Consider the following 26,720-nt stretch of genomic DNA (forward strand, 5'->3'; position numbering starts at 1 on the left):
TCTAGAGTTTCAATTTCTCCACACTCCACCACTGTGTGTTTTATCACCAGGTCTCGAGTTAAAGGTTTTTGTCACCTTTCCATTGCTTGTAATAACACAACACTCTTTCATATCTTTCCTCTGATACACTCTTTGGACCTTGCCCCTCTCCATACAGACCATGTTGGGTAATCATTACCTATCTGCTGTTGGTTTATGTTGGTGGCGTCAGCTGCCTCGCTGTATCAGAAAACCCGTGCAATGGTTAGGGTGTGTGTTTGTGTATATGGGATAGTTTAATTGTTTAACACACTGTGACCTACATTTCTAGAGCTGTGGAAGTTGAAATCTCATGATCTTGGACCTTATGTCTTAGTTCTCCGTTACATTAAATATCTATAGCAAAATAAGCAATAATAAAAGCAAGAATATCAGCAGGTTTATTAAAAGTTTAACACTCTAAATTTCCTGTATACCTGTGGTATACTGTGGTATAGGCTGATGAAAAGGTTTTTTCGCTATAATTGTAGTTTAAGTGATGTGACCTGAATTAGAGACAAACCAGCTGACTTCCTGTTGGCTCCCTGCGCAGATGAATGGCACAAAATAGTGTGCTAAGAATTTTTCAAATTTTATCAGACCAAATGTATCAACTTCTTTCAGGGCGTCTGTGATGCTCAGAAAAATTTACAAGACTGACTTTAGTCACTATGCTGCTCCTGGGGGGCTTGGGATCAACAGTAAAACAGCTTGAATGAGTCACTAGGGAAATCATCAAGGTGCTCTCACTTAATGAGGGAAAGTCATACAAGTCTTACAGCCATTTTATATTCAAGCAAGTCATCTGGCAGACATGCAAAAAAAATCTGCCTACGGTATAGAATAATAACAGCTGTCAGGGTGAATGAAATTATTTCCTGAATTCATTCTTGATTTGAGCATCATCACTGATAGCTGTGAAGTGGTCTGTCATGTTGCTATTTTAAATAATGACAACTGTTTCAGAAAGAAACCCTGAAACAAGTGAAACTTGACGGGAAATGAGTAGGATTCTTTACTCTGATGGCAAAATTATTCATAAAAGAGACAATATGAGATTAGATTGGTAAAATAGATCATTTATTTGCTGTAAGAAATTAGCAGTTAAAAAAGGAAATGAAATGTAGTGAAACTTTCCACATGTTTTCTATATTCTTGGCACTTTCACTTGCTATAGGTGACCATGACCGACTTTCTCCCCCAGAGCTAAAAAAAACACCATTAAAAGAGAAAAACTTTTCATAACGCAACACAAATCCAAAGTATTTGTCGTCCTGACCTCTGACTTTGTCGTCTCTTCCTCCTCCCCCACCAGTCCCCTTCCTCCTCTCCTCCTCCACCTCCTTCCTCCTCCTCCCGTCCCCGGCCCAGCTCCCACCTATTCCCTCCACCTCGGTTCAGTTCTGACCTTGTGAGCCACTATCTCTCTGAGATAAAGACTACAGTACCCAGAATCCCCCAGAATTTGAGGGTCCTGAGGAGAGGGGTGAGACAGGAAGTAGTATTGTTTGATTGAGACAGGTTGATGTGATTTTGTTTTTGTTTTGTTTTTTTACTTTTCCTACACAGTGTCTGCAGGTCATGAATTAGTATCTGAATTTCATCTAAGATCAATGCATTAAATGACCATAAATATTTTATTTTCAGTATTTCTTTTCTATTTTACACTCAAGTTTTATGTTTTAAAGGTGTAGTTGTTCTTACGAAGCTATTATTCTGGGGACAGGCCAGATTCCTGCTCTCATTGGTCTGATTTGATATATTTTCAAAGTTTTACTTGATGAAACTATGAAACTTGCAGACACTGTTAAAATGTTTCTCTTGCTCATTCCTTCTTTTTTCTGTTATTGTCTTTCTTGGCTTGTCTCTTTCTCACCTTCTCTCCTATTTCTTTTGTTTTTTTTTTTTTTTTTCTTTTTCTCTCCTTTAATTTATAAGACAGATCTTTGCTCCAATCATAAGATGGAGGATCCTTGGTGATTCATGGTGTGTGTGTGTGTGTGAGGGATTTGGAGGGTTTTTTGCATCATGGTTGCTGTGTTGTGTGGGGAAAATGGGCTGAAAATGTGTTACCAACATCAAGTGTATTGCCCTGATGTTGTTCTGAGTTTGCTGTGATGTGTGTGTGTGTGTGTGTGTGTGTGTGTGTGTGTGTGTGTGTGTGTGTGTGTGTGTGTGTAAGCCGCGGTGGCTCTGCTAACAGTGTGAGTATGCTGTGAAGCAGAGCTTTCTGCTTTCAGACAGTTTGACACAAACTTGTAAATAACACCCGGCCTCAGCGTCAAGCCAACGCTCTAGCTGGCTTCTTCTCCCATCAGTTGTATCAGAAACCATCTGTGATTGGCTGGTTTTCAACCAACTGCTGGTTTGATTACAGTCAGAGGAAAACAGGGAATTTGATGAAATGTGTAGGAAGTCAATTAAAGGTGCCCTGTAGAGATTTCTTGTAAACAAACATGGCATGGATGCACTTGTTTGCATGTTGCTGACATCAACTGTCAATAAGCAGAATAGTATCAACCCAGCAGCAGTGTTATGTGTGCACATGTGTTCTTGCATGATGCAAGAAATGGGAACAAGTTGTAAAAACATTGCTCTAGTAGTCAGAAACTCCACAGGGCACCTTAAATTGGCATTTAAGAGGAACATACAGGGATGCATTTTTTGCATTAGTTCATGTACAGTTAAGTAACTGTCATTTAGTTAAACATGCAACATTGAACTTATTATTTATATACATAACCTGTTGGAGAATATCCACACTAGCCTCCTGGTGTACAATAAATTACTTTAGATTTTTACCTTTTAGGGTCACACTGAGAACACGTATTGATCTCACTGGTTTTCATACTGACCAACTGACTTGCGGGTCGACTGACAGGCAGGTCTTTGACTGGCTGACTGTTTGACATACTGACAACTAACCAGCATCCCATGTCGTTTGTCTCTTTTTACTGTAATGGCCAATGCATCAGTGGTCAGTAAAGATGGTAAGTGAGTGAGTGTGTGTGTGTAAAGAGTAGTTATGAGAACACCCAGCAGTGTAGGCGCTCGTGCATGTAACGTCACCTTGTAGGACTTCCCATAGCATCCAATATATGAACCCAGTAGTGATAGTTAGCCACTTTTCCACTCACAGGTAGAACAGCTGCCCTGCTTTCTGTCCTATAATATTCACCTAACTACAGTTGTTTTACCCCCACCTATAGAGTTCCCCAGTTTTAGAGCCACAGGTTTGCCCAAGTGTTAAAGCATTGTTTTTGTTTTCTGTTTTGCTGCAAAATTCAAAGTTTTTAAAGCAAGGACAAATAAAAATTGGAAGCTTATGAAAATTTTAAATAATGTTTGGATACCTACTGGACAAACAAGGACAGGCAATATCAAGTCCAAGTTGTGTTTTATTGAAAATGTGTTTATTCCCACATGTCTTGAAATTGGCAAAACAATCTCACGACAACTGCTGTTATGTTAAAATGTTTAGAAAAAATGGGAATTTGAACATCTACAGTACTTTGCAAAAGTCCTAGGCACTAAGAGTAACGTGAGGATGCTGTTAAACATAATGCCATGAATAGTTTTGGGCTGTGTCGGGCCAGGCCGTACGCTACAGGACTCTTTGTTCTTCTTGTTGCTGAAGATGGCTCTTAATAAGTGTGGCGGTTTGTTTTGGGTCATGCTGCAGAGTCAGGTGTGTGATGGATAAAAATCTAAACAGGTAAAGTGCCTAAAACGTTTGCACAGTACTGTACATTTCCATGACAACAGGGCAAATTTAATCTGCTGAGGACGATCATGTGATATGATTGAAAGTTCCAGAAGAGCCACTGATGGACCTTGTGGTGAGATCAGTGAAGGTGAAGAATTGATGCGTTCAAACATCTCAAGACATGTTAGGGTTGAAAGTCAGTCAGTTTTAATATGACATTTATTTTTGGCCACTGAGAAACTTTGAGTCACTATTCCTTCATTTTAAGATTGAGTACAATAACACTTATTTTCAAATGTCATTCTATGGAAAGTGCATTCACAAATGGAAGCACAAACCAGACAAAACTACAGCATCCAGGCTCTGCAAACCCAATAGAAACAAGTCAAGGGTGTCATTACCGTTTTAACAGATCTCTCCACACCTCAAAGAAACATATACAGAAATCTAAATTCCGTCTGTTGTATTTTCCCCGGATCATCCTCTAACATCACTGACTTCATCCTGAGTTGGTTTGAAGGGACACAAAGTGAGTTCAGTCTAAGGAGAAGTTATTGTTGACGACGGTTTCTCCTCACCAGGCCCCATCTTTGGAGGATTTTAGTCACTTACCTCCTGAGCAGAGGAGGAAGCGGCTGCAGCAGAGGATCGACGAACTCAGCAAAGAGCTCCAGAAAGAGATGGATCAGAGGTAGGATGTTTAACAATGATTCCTTACCCAGAGTAACAGGACGTCATTTTGTTTAAATTTTAAATTTTGTTCCTTTGGCCATAACTCATCAGCCTCTAATCACAACACTAACCGCTGGCAGAGATGTCCACCAAGAAAATAAGCAGTGTAAAGCTTTGATTCAGCAGAGCTGACTGTCACTGCAGTGAAGAAACAGAACAATCATGAAAAAAACCTGTTTTTAGTCAATACTGTGGCAGGAAAGGCACCATGAAGAAACTGCAGCACAGTGTGGTTATGATGTTCTTCACTTTTGTTGCCTATGAACTGTTTGTTATCATTTGTCCACTCCGTCAACTCCATTGCATGTTTGTGTGTCTCTGTCAGAGATGCCCTGAACAAGATGAAGGATGTGTATGAGAAAAATCCACAGATGGGAGACCCCAGCAGCCTGCAGCCTAAAATATCAGAGACCATCTGTAACATGGAGAAACTGCGCTCGGAAATCCACAAAAATGAGGTAAAGGGGAGCGAGAGGACATTTTTTTTGTTTTTGTTTTTCCCGAGGAGTGTTATTTCAGTTATTTCAGTTCTTGATGTCTTCAGCTTCTTGCTTGTTGTGCTGGTGATAGCACCACCTACTGGTCAAATACGTATGTAAAAAGACATTCATTGTGAATTACAGTGCTGTCAATTAAAATGTATACTTAATATATAATATATATATTATATATATACATGTAATATTAGTAGAAGTCTCATCTCCTTTTTCTCTGTTGACAGACTTGGTTGTCTGAGGTGGAGGGAAAGCAGAGCTCCAGAGGAGACAGAAGACACAGCGCTGACAACCACCATCACACTCCTCAAGGCAGAGAAAGGTAAAAATATTTCCAAACAAACCCTGTTACACACAGACAGTACAGGATACATACTCTGATTGAAAGAAAAACAGTTGTAACTATATAACATTATGTATCAATGGGGAACCTCTGAGGGAGCTTCAATGATCTCATCACAGAATAATCAACATGATTAAGATATGAAAGGAACATTTTTAGCTTTGACTTAAAATTGATCAGTCGGGGCTCGTCTAGCGTCATCTGGGAGGTTATTCCAGGTTTGTGCTGCATGATAACAAAACGCAGCTTCACCATGTTTGGTTCTGACCCTTGGGACGGTCAGTAGGCCTAGCTTAGCCTAAGGGTCCTAGAAGGTTCATATGTCACGAGCATGTCAGAGATATATTTGGGTGCTGAGCCGCAGAGTTATTTATACACAAGCGGCAAGATTTTGAAATCAGTTCTCTGAGTGACAGATAGCCAGTGTAAGGATTTTAGAACTGGAGTGATGTGGTCACATTTCATAGTTTTTGTAGTATATAATTATTTTGTTAACTACATTCAGTATAACAGTTGTTCAGTAGTTACATCCACATTCAGTTTACCACAAGTGAAATTATGCAGAAGAATGTGAGCTCATTTTTTATTTTATTTGCGGGTTGAACTAATTCAGAGTCCTTTTGACCTTTCGACGGTGGTTCATCCCATAATATTCCTGCAGACGTTGTTGAGTCTTACATTTGTTATTGTATATAACCGAGGAGCAGCGCCATATTTCAGTCCTGCAAACACAAAGCTCACTGCTGCTGCCTGTTTCCCATCAGTCCTGAGGGAAGTTACACAGACGACACCAGTCAGGAGCATCAAACGCCTCACCACCGCTCCAGTCCTCCGCAGCCCGGACACCCGAACCCCGACCCCCACGAGTTTGATGATGAATTTGATGACGACGACCCGCTGCCTGTCATCGGACACTGCAAAGCGTTGTATTCCTTTGACGGTAAGAACAAACAGCACAGAACGTCAGGGATCTCCCAGCAGCCTCTGCCTTGAAGGACTCAGAGGATCATTTGTGTGTGTAAAAACAAAAATAGCTTTTTAAAGTTACAAGTTATTTTTGCTGTGACAGTAAATCATCTCATCTTGTCTTCAGCCATAGTTTCTAATGAAAACAGTTGAGCCATGGGAGAATCAGACAAACTGTTCCATTTTGGTTTTCTAAGCTAACTAGCCAGGTGGCTATCTTGGCATAGAAACAAATGTTAATGATAGCATTTTGCTATTTACTATAGCTACTAGCCACCAAGTGTTACCAACTATGAAACATTAGATGTGTGTTACAACAACATGGTGATTGTTGCCTGTAAATGCAGTGTTTGTTTTGACCAGCTGTTTAGATTAGAGGGTATAAAGACGAGTATGTTTACATAATCCAAGAGTTTCTACTAAGTATAAATAATAATGAATGATATAAATGATTCAGTGCACCAACATCATAGCAATATCCACAAATGGGCAGCTGTGGCTCAGGAGTTCAAGCGGATTGTCCTTTAATAGCGGGAGTGGTGGTTTGATCCCCAGCTCCAAGTGTCCAAGATAGTCAACCCCAAATTGCTCCATACAATCAGATCAGCTCGCTACCTTTGTTGCATAAATGCAGTCTATTAATCAAATATCTGCAGTAAACTGACTGTGTGTGACTGTGTCTTCAATCTCACTGTGGTATGATCGACTTCTAGGTCAGAACGAGGGGACACTGGTGATGGCAGAAGATGAGGTAATGGTCATTTTTAAACTCAACATTTGCAGTTTAAAGTCCCTGTGTATTGGATTTGGATATTTCTAACTTCTAGTGTAATTATTGCAGACAGGAGACAAGATCCTCAACAAATCTAACCAGGCCACACGATTGATTACATAATTACTTAATTTATCAGTGGACTTGTCTAATTATTCTACAAATAAAAACTTACATGCTGTAATCATAAAATTTCTAAATGAATTTGAATGTGTTTTAGCTTTGCTGTTGTTAATAGGTTTTGATATTAAACTGACTGAACTATGTTTAGAACTGATGTAATTTAAGTGATGAAAATTCACACTGTTAATAGTTTTAGATTTTGGGAAGAACACTTGTTCCCTTCCTTTCTGAGAGTTAAGAAGATAAGATTGATACCACCCCGTGTCTGGACAGTAAATATATAACAGTGAGGGTCATAACTACAGTGATACTTGTGGTATTCATCAGGGTCATAATAAAACACAACACAAAGAACATTTAAGTAGCTTTGTTCTTCTGGCCAAGACATAGTCTGGTTCCCCATTCCCAGTCTTTATGCTATGCTAAGCTAAGCTAACCGTCTCCTGGCTCTGTGTATGTGGTTAGCGTACGGATATAACAGTGATATCAACCTTTTCATCTAACCCTCTGTAAGAAAGCTCAAAAATTCAGACTTTTTTGATTTCATTGTCATTTAACAACCAGGCTCATTGAAATAAAAAGAAAAACTCCTCTCTTTCTTGCAGGTGTTGTACATCATCGAGCAGGATAAAGGCGATGGCTGGACGAGGGCGAGGAAGCAGAGCGGCGAGGAGGGCTACGTCCCCACCTCCTACGTAGAAATCACCCTGGAGAAAAACAGCAAAGGTGCCGTCACCTACATCTGAAGCTACACTGTCTTCTGTCCTCTTCCTCCATTCCTCTGTCATTCTCTCCATCTCTGCTTTCTGTTCCTCGACGTAACACCACGAAGGAAAAAGGCGGCGTCTGATCACCTGCATGGACGTTCATCCGTTTCCCTTCTCTGATTTCCCTCCCATCTCTTTATCCGTCAGTCTGTTTTATTAATCATTCGTCCTCATCCTCCGCTCATGTTTGTGGGACTGTTTCGGAGGTGAGTGTCTGGGCACAAAGACAAATAGGAAAAAACCTATTTGATGATGTTTGTGTGACGTTAATATTGTATTTGCGGAATTTCTCTGTTTGTGTGAAAGATGTCTCCACTGCTGTTTTGAGCCCACGTCAAGGCTACACCACATCTTGTCGATCAAAGCGTTTTATGTTTTATGTAATATATTAGAAACATTTTATTTTTATTCCTTTAATTATTGTCGGTTTCCTTTTTAAAACACCTTGATTTTAAGATCTTTGGATTCATGTGTTGACATAATTTCAAGTGAAAGATATTTTGATTTCATCTGTTTTTATTTGTCTTATTGCAGTGTGTGTGTGTGTGCGTATGTGTGTATACATGCACTTTTTTTGTGTGTTATCTGTGCCATCACACTAAAGGTGGAATTACACTTACTGAGGTGTGTCTGGTATCTGCCTCAGTGGTTTTGAATGAAACAGTTAAAGGATAAAAATTCCTCAATGCAGTTTTCTCCAAATGTGGAGAGAGAGTTTTCACATTGGACTTGTTACAACTGATTTTAGTCATTTGATATTGTGTGTCCTCTCACAGCACAGCTGAAAATTTTAAGGATACGGCTGGTGTTATTCTGCATTTTCTTGCCTTCAACAAATCTCATGAAAACACCAAAACCAACAATGTGTGTCATGGTTTCTCAGAGCTTTCCTCCCCCACCGCTTGACCCTGAAGACATAAATCTAGCTGGTGACTTTAGTTTTTAGCAAACATAACAAAAACTGTAGTAAATAGTGCTTTTGTTGGGGATTATTTTCAGCTGCAGTCAATACACATTTGATACTTTACTGCAGCAAAGGGCAATGTTTTTGGCTTGTGACCTGTAAATAAACTCCCAGTTTGCTTGTATCGTCTTCCCAACCAGGTTTAGATGAAACTCCTCCCACTCCAGTATGGGCTGGGGTCATTGTGGGTGTGGTTTCATCTAAACTGGGATGGGAAAATGATGGATGTTCTCAGGTTGGAAACCAGTGCTCTAGGGAGTACATACAGCAGCAGGATGGGTTATGTAGGATCAAGTCAAATAAAACTACACTGCCCATAGTAATGAAGAAACATGACGAACAGTGCAACGGTGCAGCTAATTAATGTGTTTTTAAAAACGATAGCAGCACAGGTACACCAGGCTTTAGATAAACAGGTAATACTTGTTGGTAGGATCAGAACATTGTTGGTTATGGTCTTTGCAAGGCATTTGTTAACAATAAAAATAAATAAATAAAAAAAAAAAGAGAATATCATGAGCCTTACCCTTTAACAACAAACATGAGAAATCTCTACTATAAAATCACACCCAGCAGTTGAAAGCCTGGTTTGAAACGGCTGTAAAAATAAGGAAGTGACAACGTCCAGTATGAAAATGGCTTCAGTTCAGTTGATGGAAGAAATTTTACAGGATTATTTTCATAATTCTCACTGACAGATTATGTATTTTATGTTATCATGCAGGCATACCGATAGTTCTTGGTGAATGTTTGAGTCACTGATTAAAAACAGTTCTGATGGTTAGAGTTTCCATTGACTTCCCTTGTGATATAAATCTGTAGTGCAGCTGTTTCACAGTCACTGTGCCTGCTGAACATCATGTCATGTGTGACGGCCAACACCTTACAGTACAAACAAGGGCGTAGCATCACAGCACCCGAATACTGAGTGACGATACAGAGCAACTGGCAGCAGGCACTACCGTTTGTTAAATGGCATTATCATGGTATCAGTTCTTTCACAATAAAAGCGGAGGCTGCCAGATGTACAAACACAGTAGCAGATCATGAACAGTCAAAACTGAAACTTCGGTTTGGGGTCGGTTCAGTTTCACTTCATTCACAACAAGCTGAACTTTTGCCACATTCAGACAGAAATCATTGTAATGGATATCATGGTTGCCCAGTTTAGCGTTTATAAGCAGTTTATAAACATTTAATAAATGGTTTATAACACTATAATGGAATAGTAAGCAGATATGTGTTTATAAATGTATTGTAAACATCTGTAACTCATCTTATGGATACCTGTAAGTGGAGGCACCTGTGAAAACGGAATGAATGATATTAATATAATATTACACATATCTTCCCAGGAGAATTTATAGTCGGTCAATAAACTCTTAAAGTATCCGTATATTTGCTTACAACTACATTATAGTATTTTTTTTGAATGTTAATATACTGCTAATAAATGATAAAGTAAAGTGTTAGTAGACATGATTTCTTTAGCTACAGCAGTGTTTCTCAGTCTGTTATTTGGTCTGAAGCAGAGTGGTGACAGCTGTTTGATGGATTTCAATGAAACGATAGTATGTTGGTACGATAGTATGGTGTTACTTTGTGTCTCAGACCAAACAAAGGTGGAGGATTGTCATGGCAGCTCTGACTCCTAGTGACAGACAGAATCTACAGGACACTTAAACTGTTTTGGGTTTTTTTCTTCCACTTTACACTTTGTGAATCAGTTAAGTAGAGAGTGAATAGTCCCCATTTTAGCAGATAGAAACCCTGAGGTCTTCTCTTTAAGACCTAAACACAGTAAACTGGCAGTCGGTGCCTATGAGCATTTTTATTCTATGACCTCCTTAACTTCAATCATGTCTTCTTTTTCTGTGGGTGCACCTTGCGTGTGTGTCTTGGTGTATGTGTTTTAGTAACTGGCTCTCTCCTCTATGTGATCGCAGGTTCCTGAGGGCTGCAGAGTGGCCAGGCGATTTGATTGGCTGGTGGAGGGCTCACGCTGATTGCTGATTATTGGTGGTGGGGGTGCCAGAGAAAGAGAGAGAGAGTGGGGGGAAAGGGAGAGGTAGAGAGGGAAACAGAGGTGAAGTGGGCTGGGAGGCAGGTTTGCATGTCTGCATGCTCACATATCCATGATCAGCAAAGCATTTTGGGGAACTAGAGGAAGAAGGGAGTGTCATACCATATGTAGAGGAGATGATCCCAAAACATAAACAGGCAGTAATATAATTAATATCTTAAAGTAGGATCCTAACTGGTACCCACAGGAGAAATCCCACTCCGAACTTTAGGTTTCTGTCTTAAAAGCAGCAGAACATGAAACTGAGAACACCTTTCAGAGCGGGAAGTGACAACTGCAACAACTTCAGCTAAACATACACTCAGTTGCCCTTTTATTAGGTACACCTAAGTTAAACAAATAAAAAAGTCATGCAATAAGGCGTACCTTCATGACCGTTAGAATCAAACACAAACTTTTTGTGCAGAGATGTTGACTCAACTTTTAAGATCATTGCGAAGCTGCAGTTTGTTGTGCTGACAGGTGTTTCTAATATTTTGTCCACCCCATTTATATCAATGAGGGTAGGCTAAATAACAGAAACACCGACAAAGGTAGAAAGACGGGAAGGACAGGATGTCATTCCCTCATTTGATGTCTTGCGCTTATCAAGTACAAATTTAGCAAAGAGCAGAATCTATCTGGTTGATTTATTTTGCCCTGTAAATTTTTTTTTTTTTTTTCATGAAATAAACACGTACAATTTCAAAGAATACATCTGTGTTAAATGTGCAGAACTAAAAATCAAAGTAAGCAGTCAAATACACAACAGAACAAACAGAACCAAATCTACTTAAAGCTACAGATAATCACAACTTACTCGCTGTCGTCCATTGTTCCTGAAATTGAAATATTTCTATTTTTATTTGAACTTGGTAATTTAATGTTGACTAAATATGTAACATCATTGACACCGTCCAATGTATAATCCTCCATAATGATAATACAGTTGAATCAGCACCTCTCTGACACATTTTCAACAAAAGCTGAACATTATAAACGTCATGAAGGAGGGTTTATTGCAGAGCTTTTGTATTAGTTTTAGCAGTGTGTACCTAATAAACTGCCAACAGACTCTATACTACATGCACACCCTTTTTTTTTTTTTTTTTTTTGCATCCAGCAACAACAAATACATGTCTTCCACATTCCCTCTTCTCTGCTGCTGCTGTGTTTATGTTTATACCTTCCCAGCCTGTAATGGCCTGAAGAGGTGGGACTTCTCTGATGGCCACGCCTCTGACACGGGGTTGTTTCAGAGCGAATCATAGGGGAAAAACCTGAGGATGTACTCTCTGTGGGTTCAAGCGTTCAATGATTGTGCTCTTTAAGCCACACCCTGAGCAGTGATGTTACAGGAGGTGTTTCTACCTGTTTCTACCACTGATTGGGATGCAGCTAAAAATAAAACACGCACGTGTGGTTGAAAGCTTCAGCTCATAGAGAGCAGTCCAGCAGCAGCCTTTCCTCTCTGATTTGATGTGGATTTATCCTTTTTAATGACGATCGGTAGCAACCTCATTGATTCACTGTCTGCTTTGTGCTTTAATGGGATAGCTTGCCTTTTAATAAGTTAGAGTAAGTCTTTTCTCTGTAGGTGCTGGCTGAAGTGTTGGGAGGTTGAAATCCCTCTAAGTAGCTCCAATTGAAGCTTATTTTGTTTTGTCAAATGAACGGGCGCCACCATCCATGAAACAGCATTCTGACAAGAGTTTCTAATCACAAGGTCAGCTTATCTGGTGGAGATGATGGAGATGACATGATATCCCAGCAACTCTGTCCATCGAGGAAGGTCATTAAGGTGGCTGAAAGCTTCGGAAACACCAAGCAAGTTGACCTCGTGATGAGACCTCTGTGTCAAAATTTCAAGCTCATGAGTGAACCTGTCGTCGTGACGTCTTCAAACGTTTGGTTTGCTTTTTAGTGAGGATTTCTAAATTCTCACTGGCAAGAAATTATTAGTAACATTTCTTCCACTTGCCAAATTTCCTAAACCAGTCTCCCTGACACATAAACTCCCCCCATACTTTTAGTCCGGCTCCTGGTGAGAGAAAACCAGTTCATTTTAAAATTCAGAACATCAGGGTTTAGTAACTTTCAGGCTCAGGTATGCTTACAGTATTTGCTGCCACTAACATTATCAGTGTTGCGCTGCTCCAACTCACTCCTGTTGTCGTCGTCGTCGTCATCATCATTATTATGTGTTCTGTTGGTGATGTCTGCCTGCCTGAGCCACTCTGCTCCTCATGCCTGCCCTCACCCTCATACAGTCGCATGTTTTTAATGTGTCGTTGTTGTCTCCCAAACATGATCAGGTGACTTTTACTGCAACTTTGTAAGTGTGTGTTCCGCTATCTTCGGCTGTATGCTTTATGTTGAATGCCATACCATCATGATTTTTCATGGACTTTCAGCATGAGTATGATTTATTTGTTTGTTTAATGTCTCCCAAACAGCAGCTGGGTAAAATCAGAGCTACTCATTAGGCAGATAGCAGGACTATCAGGTGAAAACAGGACCTCTCTTCCCCTGTCCTCGTTTCTTTTTCTTTTACTTTCCCCACCTTTCCTCTTCTCTCCCTTGGTTGTAATTCCGCCAGTCGACCAGCAGGTGGCAGCCTTTCTTCAACAAACCACCGCTCAGCTCGAGCTGGACTGGGCCTCTTGTATCAACATCAAGCAAATAAGAGGAGCTCTGGTGCCGTTGCGGTCAGACTCTGCCTTAAAACTTCATGTTCTATTACTGTGGAGGGGAGTCTTGAGTCTTCCACAGATACATATCTGGATGTGTCTGCTCTTCAGCCTCAATATGTCTCCCATCAGCCACCTGGGCTCACCCCTCGCATCTGTGGAGGACTCAACTGCATCTCCATGAAAAGTCTTTTTTTCCCCCATTTAATCAGTCGTATTTGTGAATGTGACGACACACACGCATATATCAACGTGTACACACAGATATGGAAAGCCAAAAACGTCACAATTGTTTTGTGTTTTGCTTCCCGTACACATTTACATGTACATGTGTGTACACGTGTTACATGCGTGACGTTAGTTTTTACCATTGAATGATTTGTACATATTAACATCTCTTATGTCATGCTGAATGTGTTTCCATGGTGACTGTTTTTAGGTTTGTCTGATTGACACTTCATGATAGACAACAAGGTTTGAATTGAACCGATGCACTTTGCCCTTAAGTACTACAGCATTTGAATCTGATTAAATGAACAAGTGAATAAATGAATGAGCGAATGACTGAAGGTCTGTGTTGTCTGCTGAGAGAGGTGTGATCTTTTTATGAATGACCACTGTGTAGCAGCGAGAAACAAAAACGGCTCTAGTAACTTTCTCTTCTCAAATGGTTTTTATACCCTTTTTTTTTTTTGTAACACTTGCTGAGCAATGACCACAACTTCTTTTGCATGATTTTTCTAGATTCTTTGAATTCATTTCGTCCCTCTGGCGATTATTTTTTTAACCACTTGCTGTATCTGGTCAACAGGCTAGCAAAATGACACGTCTCACACTTCCTCTTGATGCTATTTAAGACAATAAATGCCACTAACAACTCTCAATCAAGGTAATCTGAACAGCAAGTGGCCACGCCTTCACTGTAATCTGTGTTTCTTCGATGAAGCTGTGAAATGTACAGAATGATGCTGTAGATGTTGTTACTTGAACCTTTCCCTCCACACTACTCCACATTTCCTCCACTGTCTGGGACAAATTTGTAATGGACATTAAAGGGGTGTTTCAGCGATTTTTTAGTATTTCACCAAACAAAAAAACGGTCAAAATAGAAGCAGCAGAGGCCGAGATGTCCTCTCTTTACACCCTAACATGGCTCAAACTCCTAAACTGTTGCATCCTTCATTTCACGTAATGCTGCATAACTGTCTTTAATTACATCCTCCTTGCTTGGTAAATGCCCACGTCTTTTAAAGCTCCTTCAGAGCCACAGAAGATATTATACAATGGTTTTCACTGGCTGAGTAGCACATAAACCTGATGAGTACACTGTATTTTCATGTGTAAAATTTGGTGGAGCACCCCTTTAAGAGTCCTCGTCCGCTGATTTGGATTTAAGATGTTTGCGATGCAAAATGGCGCCTGATGATGATGCCTTGTAAACAAGTACAAAGATCCATCAATGCTTTTTGTTTCATGTATGTATCTGATGTCATGTAGGGCTCCAACTAACAATTATTTTCATTATTAATTAATCGATATATCATTGTCATTGTCTATACATCAGAAAAATTGTGAAAAATACCCGCTATAATTTTCCAGCGCCCGGGGTGACGATGTTCAGTTTTCTTTCGCATATAACAAATACAAAAATATAAACATCACATCCTCACGTGTAAGAAGCTGGAACCAGCAAACGTTTGGCACCCTTGCCTATAAAACAACAAATGAAGTATTCAGTTATCAAAACGGGTGCTGATTCATTTCTTAATTTCCTGACAATCGACTAACTGATTAATCGATTGATCGTTGCAGCTCTCATGTCTGGTTTTCCAAACAGGGACAAGCTGATTCCCTGAAACCGAGCTGTTTGTTGGAAACTAAGATATAAAATGTGTGCAGTCAAGTGTTACATAAAAGATTTTCTATTTGTTCCAGTAGTAATGCGGTCATACTGTTAAATCTCATTAAAGCAATTAGGGCTGCAACTATTTATTTTTCATTATTGATTTATTTTGATCGATTAGTCGATGAAATAGCGAATAATGCCTATCGAAACTTTTACGAGCCCAAGGGGATGTCTTCCAGTTGCTAGTTTTGTTCTATAAACAGTCAAAAACCCAAAGATGTTCAATTAACAGTGATATGAAGAGAGAGGAAAAACAGCGAATCATTGCGTTTGAGAAGCTGGAACAAGTGAATGTTTGGCAGCGATTAACTTATTGTCAGAAAGTAGATAAACAGAGAAATTTTTTCAGTACTAAAACCATAACCCTGCTTATTATTGTAATTGTAAATCATCCTCTGATGGTGATGTGAGGATAAACAGGAGGATTTGCGTCTTTTTCACGTTACGTGAGTGTTTATGTTGCTTTTTAAAGGGCATTTTTTAAACTCATAGTGTATCACGTGAATTCTTAAAGAGACAGTATGCTCTAAATTTGACATTTTCCTCTAAAGATTTCTTTAAGTTGGCCTGTTTGGAGTGTACTGCCCCTTTAATCAAAGCTGCATGAAGTCATTGGGGATACAGCAGCTTTGAAATGAACAAAATATACCAAAAGTCCTGTTAATTATTTTTACCGTTAATATACCTTTAGAAACTGTGAGCTGCGTAGTATAATAGCCACTGTGCTGTAATCTTGAATATTATGCAAAAATACATAAAAACAAATCAGCTTTGAGATGCTAAATATGATCAAATTTGCAGTTAATTCATGTACAAACAGTTCTTTACTGAAACCCGCCACGCGACTGTGAGCGCACTGCTGTTCATCATCCAGCAAAAAAAACAGACGTGTTCTTCTTTACATTCCTCCTCTTTTTAAACTCTGATCATCACGTGTGTCCTGTGGAAACTTTGTAACCCTGACAACCATGAAGATATACTTTACATACCTTCTTGTTTTTCATCAGCATCAACACAAATATTCACAGTTAATAAAATCAGCAGCAGGTACAAGGTGCTTTAGCAGGATATTAACATGTCAAATCCATGTAAATCTGTGTGTTTTTACCATGTTGTATATGTTTTAATAACCAATGGCAGTACTTTTCAATATTGTTGTGCACATCTTTTTACTTTGAATGTTGTCAGACACTTTGTGAACAAAATGTTTTTTTTTTCTTCTTCTTCTTCCAAGATATTGTTCTAATAAAATAAGCAGCAATGAAAAGTTGATTTGTTTCTGTGGCGTTTCGTCGATGAAATCACCTTAACAGTAAACTGTGGGCTTTTATTTGTGACTTTTAATTCCTGATGTTGCATGGAAAAATGAATAGTGATGACTTTTTACTCCCAAAATGATTCACCAGCATCAGACAGAATCGTTCGCCTCCTGTGGAGGCGGCTGTAAATGTGAACAAAAACAGTTATTAATTAAAACACGTCTTTGCTACACATGCAAACATTCAGCGTGTTACACAATGAGTTGACGACCACAGATCATACACCACATTTATTCAATCTTACCACCGTAGTTCATAATAATATAAACATTAAATTTCATCAGCATCTTTTTTACAGTCAGTCTTCTACACAAAATATGTACAGTCTATTATTAACATGCTAATGCTTCAAATATGTACAGCTTTAGTCTCTCACATGTTAACATACTTTTTTATGGTTTTATGCACAAAGTAATTTCTTTAATTTGTCAGATTCACACTTCTAGCTACATTTTCACACGTACAGAAAATGTATCTGATTTCTGCTCCTGTGTAAATGTAGCACACAAAAGATTTATTGTCGATCCTCTGTCATCTTCTGATTTGAAGTGAAATCATCTCAGGAAATGCTTCAAGGAACCTCAATGATAAATATTTATTTATCTTTTTTTTTGCTTGTTTAACCAGCAACAAACTGATCAGGTTGTTTTTTGTATCTGAGGTCACACAGATTCAAATGTTTGTGGAAATGCAGCCAAAAGTCTCCAGATGTGAAGAATCAATCATTATATTGTTAAATACACTTATTATCTCTATCAAGACAGTATACACAGATGTTGACTTTTTAAGTATATTTCCTTTTTTAACTGTTGAATTACCTGATTTTATTTTTATGTTTTAATTGGGTCATCGTGACGTCTTTAAACCTGACTCTTACTTACTCGTACTTGTCACAAGACGTTGAGCTATTTTCTTTTTCTCTTTGAGTCTAATGGAAGAAAGAAATTCTCAATTAACTTCGAATTTCAGAGTAAAAATAAAGCAAGAGGCTGATCAGGATAAGGAGCAAAAGTTCCAAATCGGCGTATCACTTTAAGTCTCTGCTCTGTTTTCACAAATATCACTCATTTCTACTTTCACCATTATCTTTGGATTTCTGTTGCCAACACATTGAGGAAATCTGTGAACTGCAGCTGCTGCGTCTCCTGATCTCACCACAATCAAGGTGAGTAAAACACATTCATAAACTGATAGTTGTTGATGACTTTAATATCATTGAATGAACTAAAGGATGCTTCTAAACGAGTCTATACACATCACAGTTTCATAAAAGCCTCAAAGTCAAAATGAAATCGATGAAAACACCGGCCCCTCCTCTACATCTACGTGTATGAGCATGTTTGGCTGTAAATGAGGAGGAAACCAGTCTTGTGCTCTGATGAAAGCTTAATCGCAGGAACAATTTGACATAAGAAAATAAGATTTTTGTTGTTGTAGTTTCAGTTTATAAGATGTTGCATCAAATGTTGCCTCTGCGTGTTGTAACACTTGGCAGCTGTTTTTCTTACGTTCTGAAAAGTTGACATTTTGTAGGTTTACATTCTACTACTGGGCAGTAACAGTTTATTTATCCATCTATACGTCTGTCATCCTGATTATCTGTATAGTAATTTGGCTCTGCTGATGTTTGCTGTAATCATGACATCTACTGCATGTTAGTCTGAGATGGAAGAGGGATTCCTCCTTTGCTGTTGTTCCGGTTTCTTCAGTTTTTTTCCCTGTAGAAGGTTTTTTTTTTTTTTTTGGAGGGAGTTTTTCCATCATCTGATTTGAGGGTCTGAGGACAGAGGGGTGTATGGTTTATAAAGCCTCCTGAGTGTAATTTCAGATTTGTGATATTGGGCTATGTGACCCAAAAAAAAAACCAGACGGATATTGTGAACTATTAACCTGTTATCAGACACCTGAAGGCCTGTAGGATGACCTTTACAGCGGAGGACCTTTAGTGTTCAGCCACAAGTCTGAACCACTTCTGTTGCAGTGATGTGATCTTGAAAAGCCTTGCACAGGTAGAATCCGGAGACTTAGAGCTTTTAAACAATTTGTCAAGGTTGTGTGAAGAGCGGGTTTGGTACAGACCACAACACGCCCGAGGCATCCCACAGGTGGGACGTAGAAGTGAAGTGAGTGTCTGTTTCAAAAAGCATTAAAGTGGATGTGATTGGCTCTGGATCTGGTTGTTGCTCTCACGGCGTCGGTTTTTGAGTCTTTATGAGTGAAACAGCTGACTTTCTCACAGTGCTGAGTTCAGCGGCTCTTGGGCTACTACAGCTGCAGGAGCTCGGAGTGTGTATGGGCTGTTTGATGCAGAACAGGTCGTTCTCCCATCACTTTGGGTTTTATTCCGTCTCGTCTTCCCTTCGTCGCCGCTGGTTTCTGATCCTCCTGACGTTGCTTTGCTCACTTTCACAGGGTCCAGGGTGAGTCAGTATGCGTGTCGCTGCTCCGAATAAGTCAGATTAAGGTTTGTGTTTTGGGTGGGGGCTCCAGTTTCCGTGACAACGCAGTGAGGATGAGGTTGAATTTGTTGTAGCGATCTGATTGGTTGACCGAAGCTCCGCGGCTTCCCCACAGCAGCCGCAGCTGAAAGTCTGTTTTGAACACCTCCAGCAGGTCTTCATCGATCTGAAACCCTGAACACAGAAACACAGAGATCTACTGTATCACGCCGAAAACAAACAAAAAAACATTTCACATCTTCTGTTTTTGTTTAATAATATTATTTTCTCCTTCTTACCTTGCAAGATCTTCTGTGCGCTGGCGGTGTAGCTCTGCGCGTTGTTTGCGACGTCACGCGCAGCCTCCAGGTGGCGCAGCATGATGTCACAGCCGTGGTCGCTGGTCTCCCAGAGCTCGGCCCCTTCGGGTGTGACTGTCGGACGTTCCATCAAAGTGAGGAGCGGCAGTAGGAGGGGGACGCAGACCACCGGAGGAGAGGAGGCTGGAGGAGGAGGAGGAGGAGGGAGGTCAGTATATCTCAGTGTGTACAGATGAAAAGTTTGTTTTTAATTTTTTGTTTAAAAATGTAAAATCTTCTATAATATTTATATATATTATTATTATATTATATATCTGTATTATAAATATATATTATTATTATTATTTTCATAAACCTTATTAGTCAGGAAGAGAACCACTTAATTTTAAAACTGTAAAGCTATGTCATGTCATTTATATGGAAGAAGTAACTGTAAGAGGTAAAACTATTGAATTCTAACATTGGTAAACTAACGTTGATTATGACACGACAGTCTGATCTGGCATGGATGATTAAAGAGCCCTATAACAATGTCAGACTCATGATAGTTTAAAAAACGATCAAAATCAGAGATATATTTTATATTGTCAGAGGCTGATGCCTACATTACCCACAATAGTTTGGGCAGAGATTTTGGGTGTGCTATGCTAGTAGCAGCTACTAGCCTCCAGCCTCCAGCACAGCTCACAGCTTCTCTCTAACTCTACTCGTAGTCTTCAGACCCGACCAACGGTTATTTATCAGACTTCACGCAACGTTTTTCACATATGCAGCCTGACCTGTAAGACCTGTACTACTGTGCCAGACAATGAGCTGAAACTCAGTGTGGGGAGCTGCAGACTCAGGTGATTTCACATTGTCATTCGATCTTGTTATTATAAAAACAGTTATTAAAGCCACTTCAAAGGATCAGTCGGGTCTTTTCAAACTGTTTTTAAGGGATGTTTATAGCCACGTGTAGGATTTCATTGTGTAATTGTCGGAAGCAAACGGCTTACCAAATGTCTGGTGCTTCATAACCTCATAAGTTTTTAATCTAAAAAAAAGCACAAATCTGAAAGCACATGGATGCAACTCATGATCTTCAGCTTTGAAGATTTTTGGTTGTTTGTGAATTATTTCCTTCTTTCTTTTTATAAAGAAGTTTTTCCAGCCTCCCTGAAAATCAGTTATTATGTTGAAGTGAAGTGGTGTGATCTGTGACAGTGTGTGCCAAGTACCTGTGCCCTCATACAGGTTCTTGTAGAAAGGTTTGAGTGTTTTCTCGTAGCTGATGGCGGTCTGCGTGTAGTTCCTTCGTAGAGTCGTCCATGTTTCCTCCAAACGGCTGATCTGCACGGCACAGAACAGACAACAGTCTCAACTTTAGAGAACTTTTTAAAATGTCACAAGAGAAACAAAGGTCAGTGTGTGTGTGTGTGTGTGTGTGTGTGTGTTACCTGTGGCAGATCCAGAGCTTTCATCAAGGCCGTGAAAGCGAACAGGTCGCCCACCGTGTCCTTCAGCTCCAACGCGACCAGGATGATGCGATTTAACGTGGACGCCCGCTCCTCCACGCTGCCCGTACATCCCAGAATATCCACGGCAACACCTATCGCCATGGTGTGGTGTCTAGGAGAGACAAGGAGGAGAGGGAGAGGAGGATTATCAACACAATGTCATGTCCGTGTCTGTTTTTGTTTCACTCTGTCAAGTTTTCTAATCTGTTCTTTCAGAGCCTAGAGGGGGAATTTGTTTTCATTACAGAACAGCCTCTTCAGTCTGTTGATCAGACAGGACTGTACAATGAAATCAGCACATGAGTCACGACTGACGTCATCTCAATGTTCAGGTTAGTGCAGGCTGCTGTACCAGCTTTGGTTAAACCAGTTTCCAACCTTCACAGCCCCCTTCAGTGACCCCTTAAAATAAATGATGTATAAGCTTTAACAAGACCGTTCAATTTAATCCCTTTCTGCAGTTGCTGGTTTGGACCTATTCCCACCTGATTTCCCTCACCTCTATTTGATGTTTCATACCTTCTTATCACAAACACTTGTCAGTACCACTTTACAATAAGATGACCCTTATAAAGGATTTATGAATGGTTTATAATTAGGTTATTCATTTGGTTGTTAACACTTTATAAATCATCAATAAACAATTATAACCAAGTTATAACACAGTCTTCATACATTGATGCAGGCTCAGTATTTCGCAAGATCAAGTAAATGCTTACTACTCATTAAACTTACAAATGAGTTACTACCATTTATACCTGGTAAAAGGGAACTTTAGTGTAAAGTGTGAAACACATCACCATCTATTAATGAGTTACTATGAGTCTCCCTTTTACCAGTTATAAATACAAGTAACGCATTAACTTGATCTTATCTTGCAGAATAGTGACCCTCCATCAATGTATGAAAACTGTGTTATAACTTGGTTATAATTGTTTATTTATGATTTATAAAGTGTTAACAACCAAATGAATAACCTCATTATGAACCATTTATAAATCCTTTACCAGAGTAGTCTTATTGTAAAGTTTAATATATACACAAACAGAAAGGTAAAACAACAATTTGTGGGTGTATTAGGAGTTGCATGCTGGGACTACGTATCTCTTGGTAGGTGGTTTTAACCTTTGGACGGAGCCAGGCTAGCAGTTTCCCCTTGCTTCCAGTTTTTATGCTAAGCTAATTACCTGCAGACTCTACTGTAGCTTCATATATTACCATACGGACGTGTGTGAATGGTATCAACCTTCTCGCCTAACTCCCGCCAAGAAAAGCAATAAGTATATTTCCCACAATTTTCAACTTTTTCCTTCGCATGTTTTTTTTTTTTGGGAGATATAGACATTCTGGAAGAGTGTTACGTCATGGAAAACCTCCACAGTGACCCCACGCTACTCCAGGAGGTGCTACTAAAAAGTGAGGAAGTTATAATTCATCCTGTCCTTGTGCATCTGTGATTAAACATGTGCTTTTGTGTGTATGATGTGTACCTTTCCATTAGGTCCAATCTCAGCTGTCGACCGTGCGGCAGCGTCACCAGCTCCAGACCGGAGGACACGCCCATCTGACCTTTAAGATCCGGAGTCACTCCCAGTATCCTCGCAACCTGGAGAGCAAATCGGTTTTACAAGGGGCTGTCAATTAACATTTAGTCTCCTTTATCTTCCTCTCTTAATATGTGTGTCTGGTGTGTGCGTGTGTGAGGTGTAACAGCTTGTTTGGTCGTAGGTTGTTTTCTCCTGCGTCATGAGGATCATTTTATTGCAGCAGTAACATCAGCTGCAGGACAGAAATCTAATTTTCGGTCTCACTCACACAGAGGATGTGTGTGTAATAGCAGCAGTAAACATGTTTACCTCCAAACCGGACAGTGTAAATCTGTCTGGTGTGAGTTGAATTTTCTCTGCACCTGCGTGCGTGATTGTCTGAAATTTAAATTCGGTAACCAGTTTAAATGAGGCAACCTTTTAAGTTGTGACTAATGGCTTTGTTAATGATAATCAAATCATTTAGAAACACGTTATAAACCAGTTATAGGCAGTTAATGAGAACAACTTTTGGGTTGCCAGGTTGTGAAAGGAGGCCCTCTCTGATCAGCTGTTACCTACTTACCTTTAATAATATTCCCATTAATTGTTCAGCTCTATTCTGTATGAAGGTTTTTTGATCTACAACTGCAGATTTGATGGTTCATTAGAAAGTCAGAAATCCATGATTATTGATGAATGATTACCAACATTTATAAATCAACCACTTCATTTTATATTTTTATATTGCACATGTACAAAACAGCCTACATTGCATTTTATACTGTTATTGTATTATATAGTATTTCTATTTATCTTATTTATTTTTATTCTGTTTATAGTCCTATTTTATTTCTTATTACAGTTTCTCCTTGTGCTGCTGTGTCAAATTTAGAATTTCCTCTATGGGGGATCAATAAAGGTACATCTTATCTTATCATTACAAAACAGAAAAGAAACACCAGCCAAAGATATTTTTCACATCCTTGTCCTTATAAACGTCTCATAACTGATCTATAAAGCATTAATTAACTATTTATTAACAATTAAAAATCTATTGGTTTTTAAATCTGATAAAGTTTGCCTGTTCAGGGCTGTGTAAATTTATCCGTTTCTACTTGTGTGTTCATTTATATTTATATATTATTGTATATATTGTGTATTAGTTTCATTTAACTAGTATATTGTGTATCTACCAAAATGTTTCATTTAACATAATACAGATGTGTGACACTGGAAATTTGTCTAACAAAAACAGTGTGTGTTTACATACATGTCTTTCTATGGTTGTGTGGACAATTTCATCATTGTGAGAACTTTCCAAAATGTCCTCACGATACTTCAGAGGGTTAAGACTTTGTTTCAGTTCTCACATTACAATTAGTTTTAGGTTAGAGTTGGCGTCATTTAGTTGTGATGGTTAGGGTAAGGAGTGAGGGAATGCATTCTGTGTGTGTGTTTGTGTGTGTACCTGGCAGTCGGCTATCAGCAGGTGTCTGGCTATACTGTGGTGATTATGGCTGAGCAGCAGCTCCTTCGCTCTCTTCAGCACCACCATCTCCAGTGGTTTGTTTTCCGGCGGCAGAAGACGGGATCCGAACTCTGCCGGTCTGAACGTCGACTCCGTCTCTATGACCGGCCGCTGGAAACTGCTCCTCTCTTTAGTCTTCCTCTTATTCTCCTTCTCTTCCTCCTCCCTCCCTGCGTCCTCCTCCTCTTCTTCGCTGGTGTTTTCTAAGGCTGCGATGGCGTGATGGTAGGAGCTTCTGTCCAGCCCTCTCCGTCCCCCGGCCTCATTCTCCTCCCCTTCCTCCTCTCTCCCTCCCTGACCCTCCCTCCTCAGTCTCTCCACGTAGCTGCAGAGCGGATGCTGAAGTTTGAGAGCGTTGTCTGTGATGGAGCTTGGTGAGTTTGGTTCCTCCCACTCAAGCGGGCTGCAGGACCTCAGCTCTGCAGGGCTCGCCTGCAGCCGTTCAGTCCATCCTGTTATTGCCTCTGAATCCGGATACTGAACCAGTTCGGGAGGTGAACCTACAGAGCCGGAGGAGTCTGCTGGGAGGAGCTGATGATGAAACTTCAGGGGCTTCACTGGAGGAACAGGAGGGCCTGTGGTGACTGTGGAACAATAATCACATACATCTTATTAAAATCTCAGCAAAAATCTAATTCCTTTGCATTTATTCATTGGTTTATTTAAGTAGGAGAGTGACATCAATATAAAAGTTGTGAAAATATATCTGTACCCCCTGGATAGATATCACACTAATATAGTACAAACAAATAATAATAATATTACAGTGACAATAAAACTGTTACTAAAACAGGAAGTACAGGTAAAGTAATTCAGGGCAATTTTAAAAAGTTCATATTAGTAAGGTCAGTATGTATCGGCCCAGGCAACATTATGCAGCATTACAAAGCTGAGCTAATGTTCCCGCTGCTTGCACTTACACTTGAGTTTAGCAAAAAGCAGCTTTAATGGATCAGTAGATTTACAGAAGATTAATCAGGTAATAGATTATTAATTTTTCAGTCATTTTTCCAACAAAAAAGCTAAATATTCTCTGATTTCACTGATTCCAAAATTTTATGTTTTTTTAATATATATATATGATCAGAAATGACAAAAATTTTAAGGGATTTTGACAGTTGGTTGAATTAAACAAACCATTATTATAACAACCATTAATCATTATTTTATAGACAAAACAAACAATTGAGAAAATAATCAGCAGATTATTTGATAATGGAAATAATGATTATTTGCAGCCCTAACCAAAATGAAAATAAGACATATCAGTTTGGATTAATTTAAATACCTTGGCGTAGTGATTACTGTACATATAAGATAATATGATCTCTGTGATCGTATTTTTTTCTTGTTAAGATCTGAAGTAAAGAGCATGGTTTCTCTTTTATTCTTTTCAGGATGATGATAGAAACAACAACAAAAAAAAATCTAAATATAAATCTAAAATATATAGTTTAAGTCTGCTGAAGTGGGTATCCTTCTCTTTTTATAGTACTTCCATTTTATATCTTAAAACTACAGGGTTAATAATTGATTGGTGTTTAAAGTGCTGCCTGTAAAGGTCTATATGTCACAGAGACAAATAAACAGACTAAACTAAAGAGAACTTAATGTTGACACATTTCATAAAATAAAAAAGTTACCTCCACTCCTCCACACAGAGGAAGGGGTTTCCACACATGTGGAGTCCAGGGGAGGTGCAGCGAAGATGAGGGCGGCGGAGGAGGAGTCTGTGTGGTTGGAGGAGCTGGAGGGGGGAACGAGGGGCTGAAGGCAGGGGGAGCGAGGCAGTCGAGCGAGCGGCACTTTGCTGGGCTTGGGTGGCGGCTTAGGACACAGCTGGCTGTCAGAGCCCCGGATCGCCTGGCCTGGAGACACACAAGCAGAACCGTTGTGATATTATCACACAATATGTTTTATCAGTTACGATTGTTGGTTTATTTTTGGAACCAAATTCAATCAAACAATGTAGTAACCTTGATAACCTGATAAGAAAAGCTTTGTTGTATTTAGTACCATTTTTTTATTTTTTATCTCAGATCTGTGACAGTGTACAGTACACACCACAATCTGTCTTTTATTTACTTTTGACAATAAATGAATCAGACGTGATTGTGGATAAAAGCACATGGTTAATTTGATTTGTTATTCGCATGCAAACAATGGCAGGAGCACATAAGTAGACTAAAACCTAAGTGACTGAGTAACTTTAAGAGCGCCACAGGGTTTTTTTTTTTTGGTTTTTTTTAATGGTCCTCGGCAGAACAGCTTTATTTTTAGCCTGATAATCAGACTGAATTGCCATTCAGTTGCACTTCATTTATCCAGATATGAGTCAAACAAATCAAGAGATGAGTGTGATGATTCAGTCTGGAGGTCTGGAACCAGGCTACTTTATTTTATCCTCGACTCAGGTGGTTACCAGCAGTGACGTCTGTGTTTTCTGTCTCACAACAGAGAGACATGCCGTTTCTTTCTGTTCACTGTATGAAAAAGATTTGACAGCGATTGTGCTCTATACATTCAGTATTTTGCACCAGCTAT

General features: G+C 39.4%; 2 protein-coding genes across 5 annotated transcripts in view; one reads left to right on the forward strand and one right to left on the reverse strand.

Annotated features, from left to right (window-relative positions):
* Positions 1-16,815, forward strand: part of fnbp1l (formin binding protein 1-like) — a 53,749-nt gene extending 36,934 nt beyond the window's left edge. The window contains exons 10-17 of one of the 3 annotated variants that reach the window (XM_087180009.1): positions 1,334-1,504; positions 4,306-4,415; positions 4,782-4,914; positions 5,178-5,272; positions 6,058-6,233; positions 6,973-7,010; positions 7,760-7,880; positions 10,832-16,815. In XM_087180009.1, the coding sequence (XP_087036135.1) occupies positions 1,334-1,504; positions 4,306-4,415; positions 4,782-4,914; positions 5,178-5,272; positions 6,058-6,233; positions 6,973-7,010; positions 7,760-7,880; positions 10,832-10,839 (852 nt within the window). In that variant the 3' untranslated portion in view covers positions 10,840-16,815. Of the gene's footprint in view, positions 1-1,333; positions 1,505-4,305; positions 4,416-4,781; positions 4,915-5,177; positions 5,273-6,057; positions 6,234-6,972; positions 7,011-7,759 lie in introns of all 3 variants that reach the window. The other 2 variants (XM_023428945.2, XM_023428943.2) reach the window with 2 other exon arrangements.
* Positions 16,816-17,077: 262 nt separating this feature from the next.
* bcar3 (BCAR3 adaptor protein, NSP family member) overlaps positions 17,078-26,720 on the reverse strand; it is a 52,298-nt gene continuing 42,655 nt past the window's right edge. For both annotated transcript variants that reach the window (XM_023428933.2, XM_023428934.2), the window contains 7 exons: positions 25,820-26,044; positions 24,117-24,760; positions 22,610-22,725; positions 21,060-21,231; positions 20,841-20,952; positions 19,600-19,803; positions 17,078-19,495 (listed from right to left, as the gene is read on the reverse strand). In XM_023428933.2, coding sequence (XP_023284701.1) covers positions 19,317-19,495; positions 19,600-19,803; positions 20,841-20,952; positions 21,060-21,231; positions 22,610-22,725; positions 24,117-24,760; positions 25,820-26,044 — 1,652 coding nt within the window. In that variant the 3' untranslated portion in view covers positions 17,078-19,316. The remainder of the gene's footprint in view (positions 19,496-19,599; positions 19,804-20,840; positions 20,953-21,059; positions 21,232-22,609; positions 22,726-24,116; positions 24,761-25,819; positions 26,045-26,720) is intronic.

The sequence above is a fragment of the Seriola lalandi genome, unplaced genomic scaffold (assembly GCF_002814215.2).
Source record: "Seriola lalandi dorsalis isolate HSWRI2012SDOR001 ecotype SW California unplaced genomic scaffold, Sedor1 jcf7180002054885, whole genome shotgun sequence".
NCBI lineage: Eukaryota > Metazoa > Chordata > Actinopteri > Carangiformes > Carangidae > Seriola > Seriola lalandi.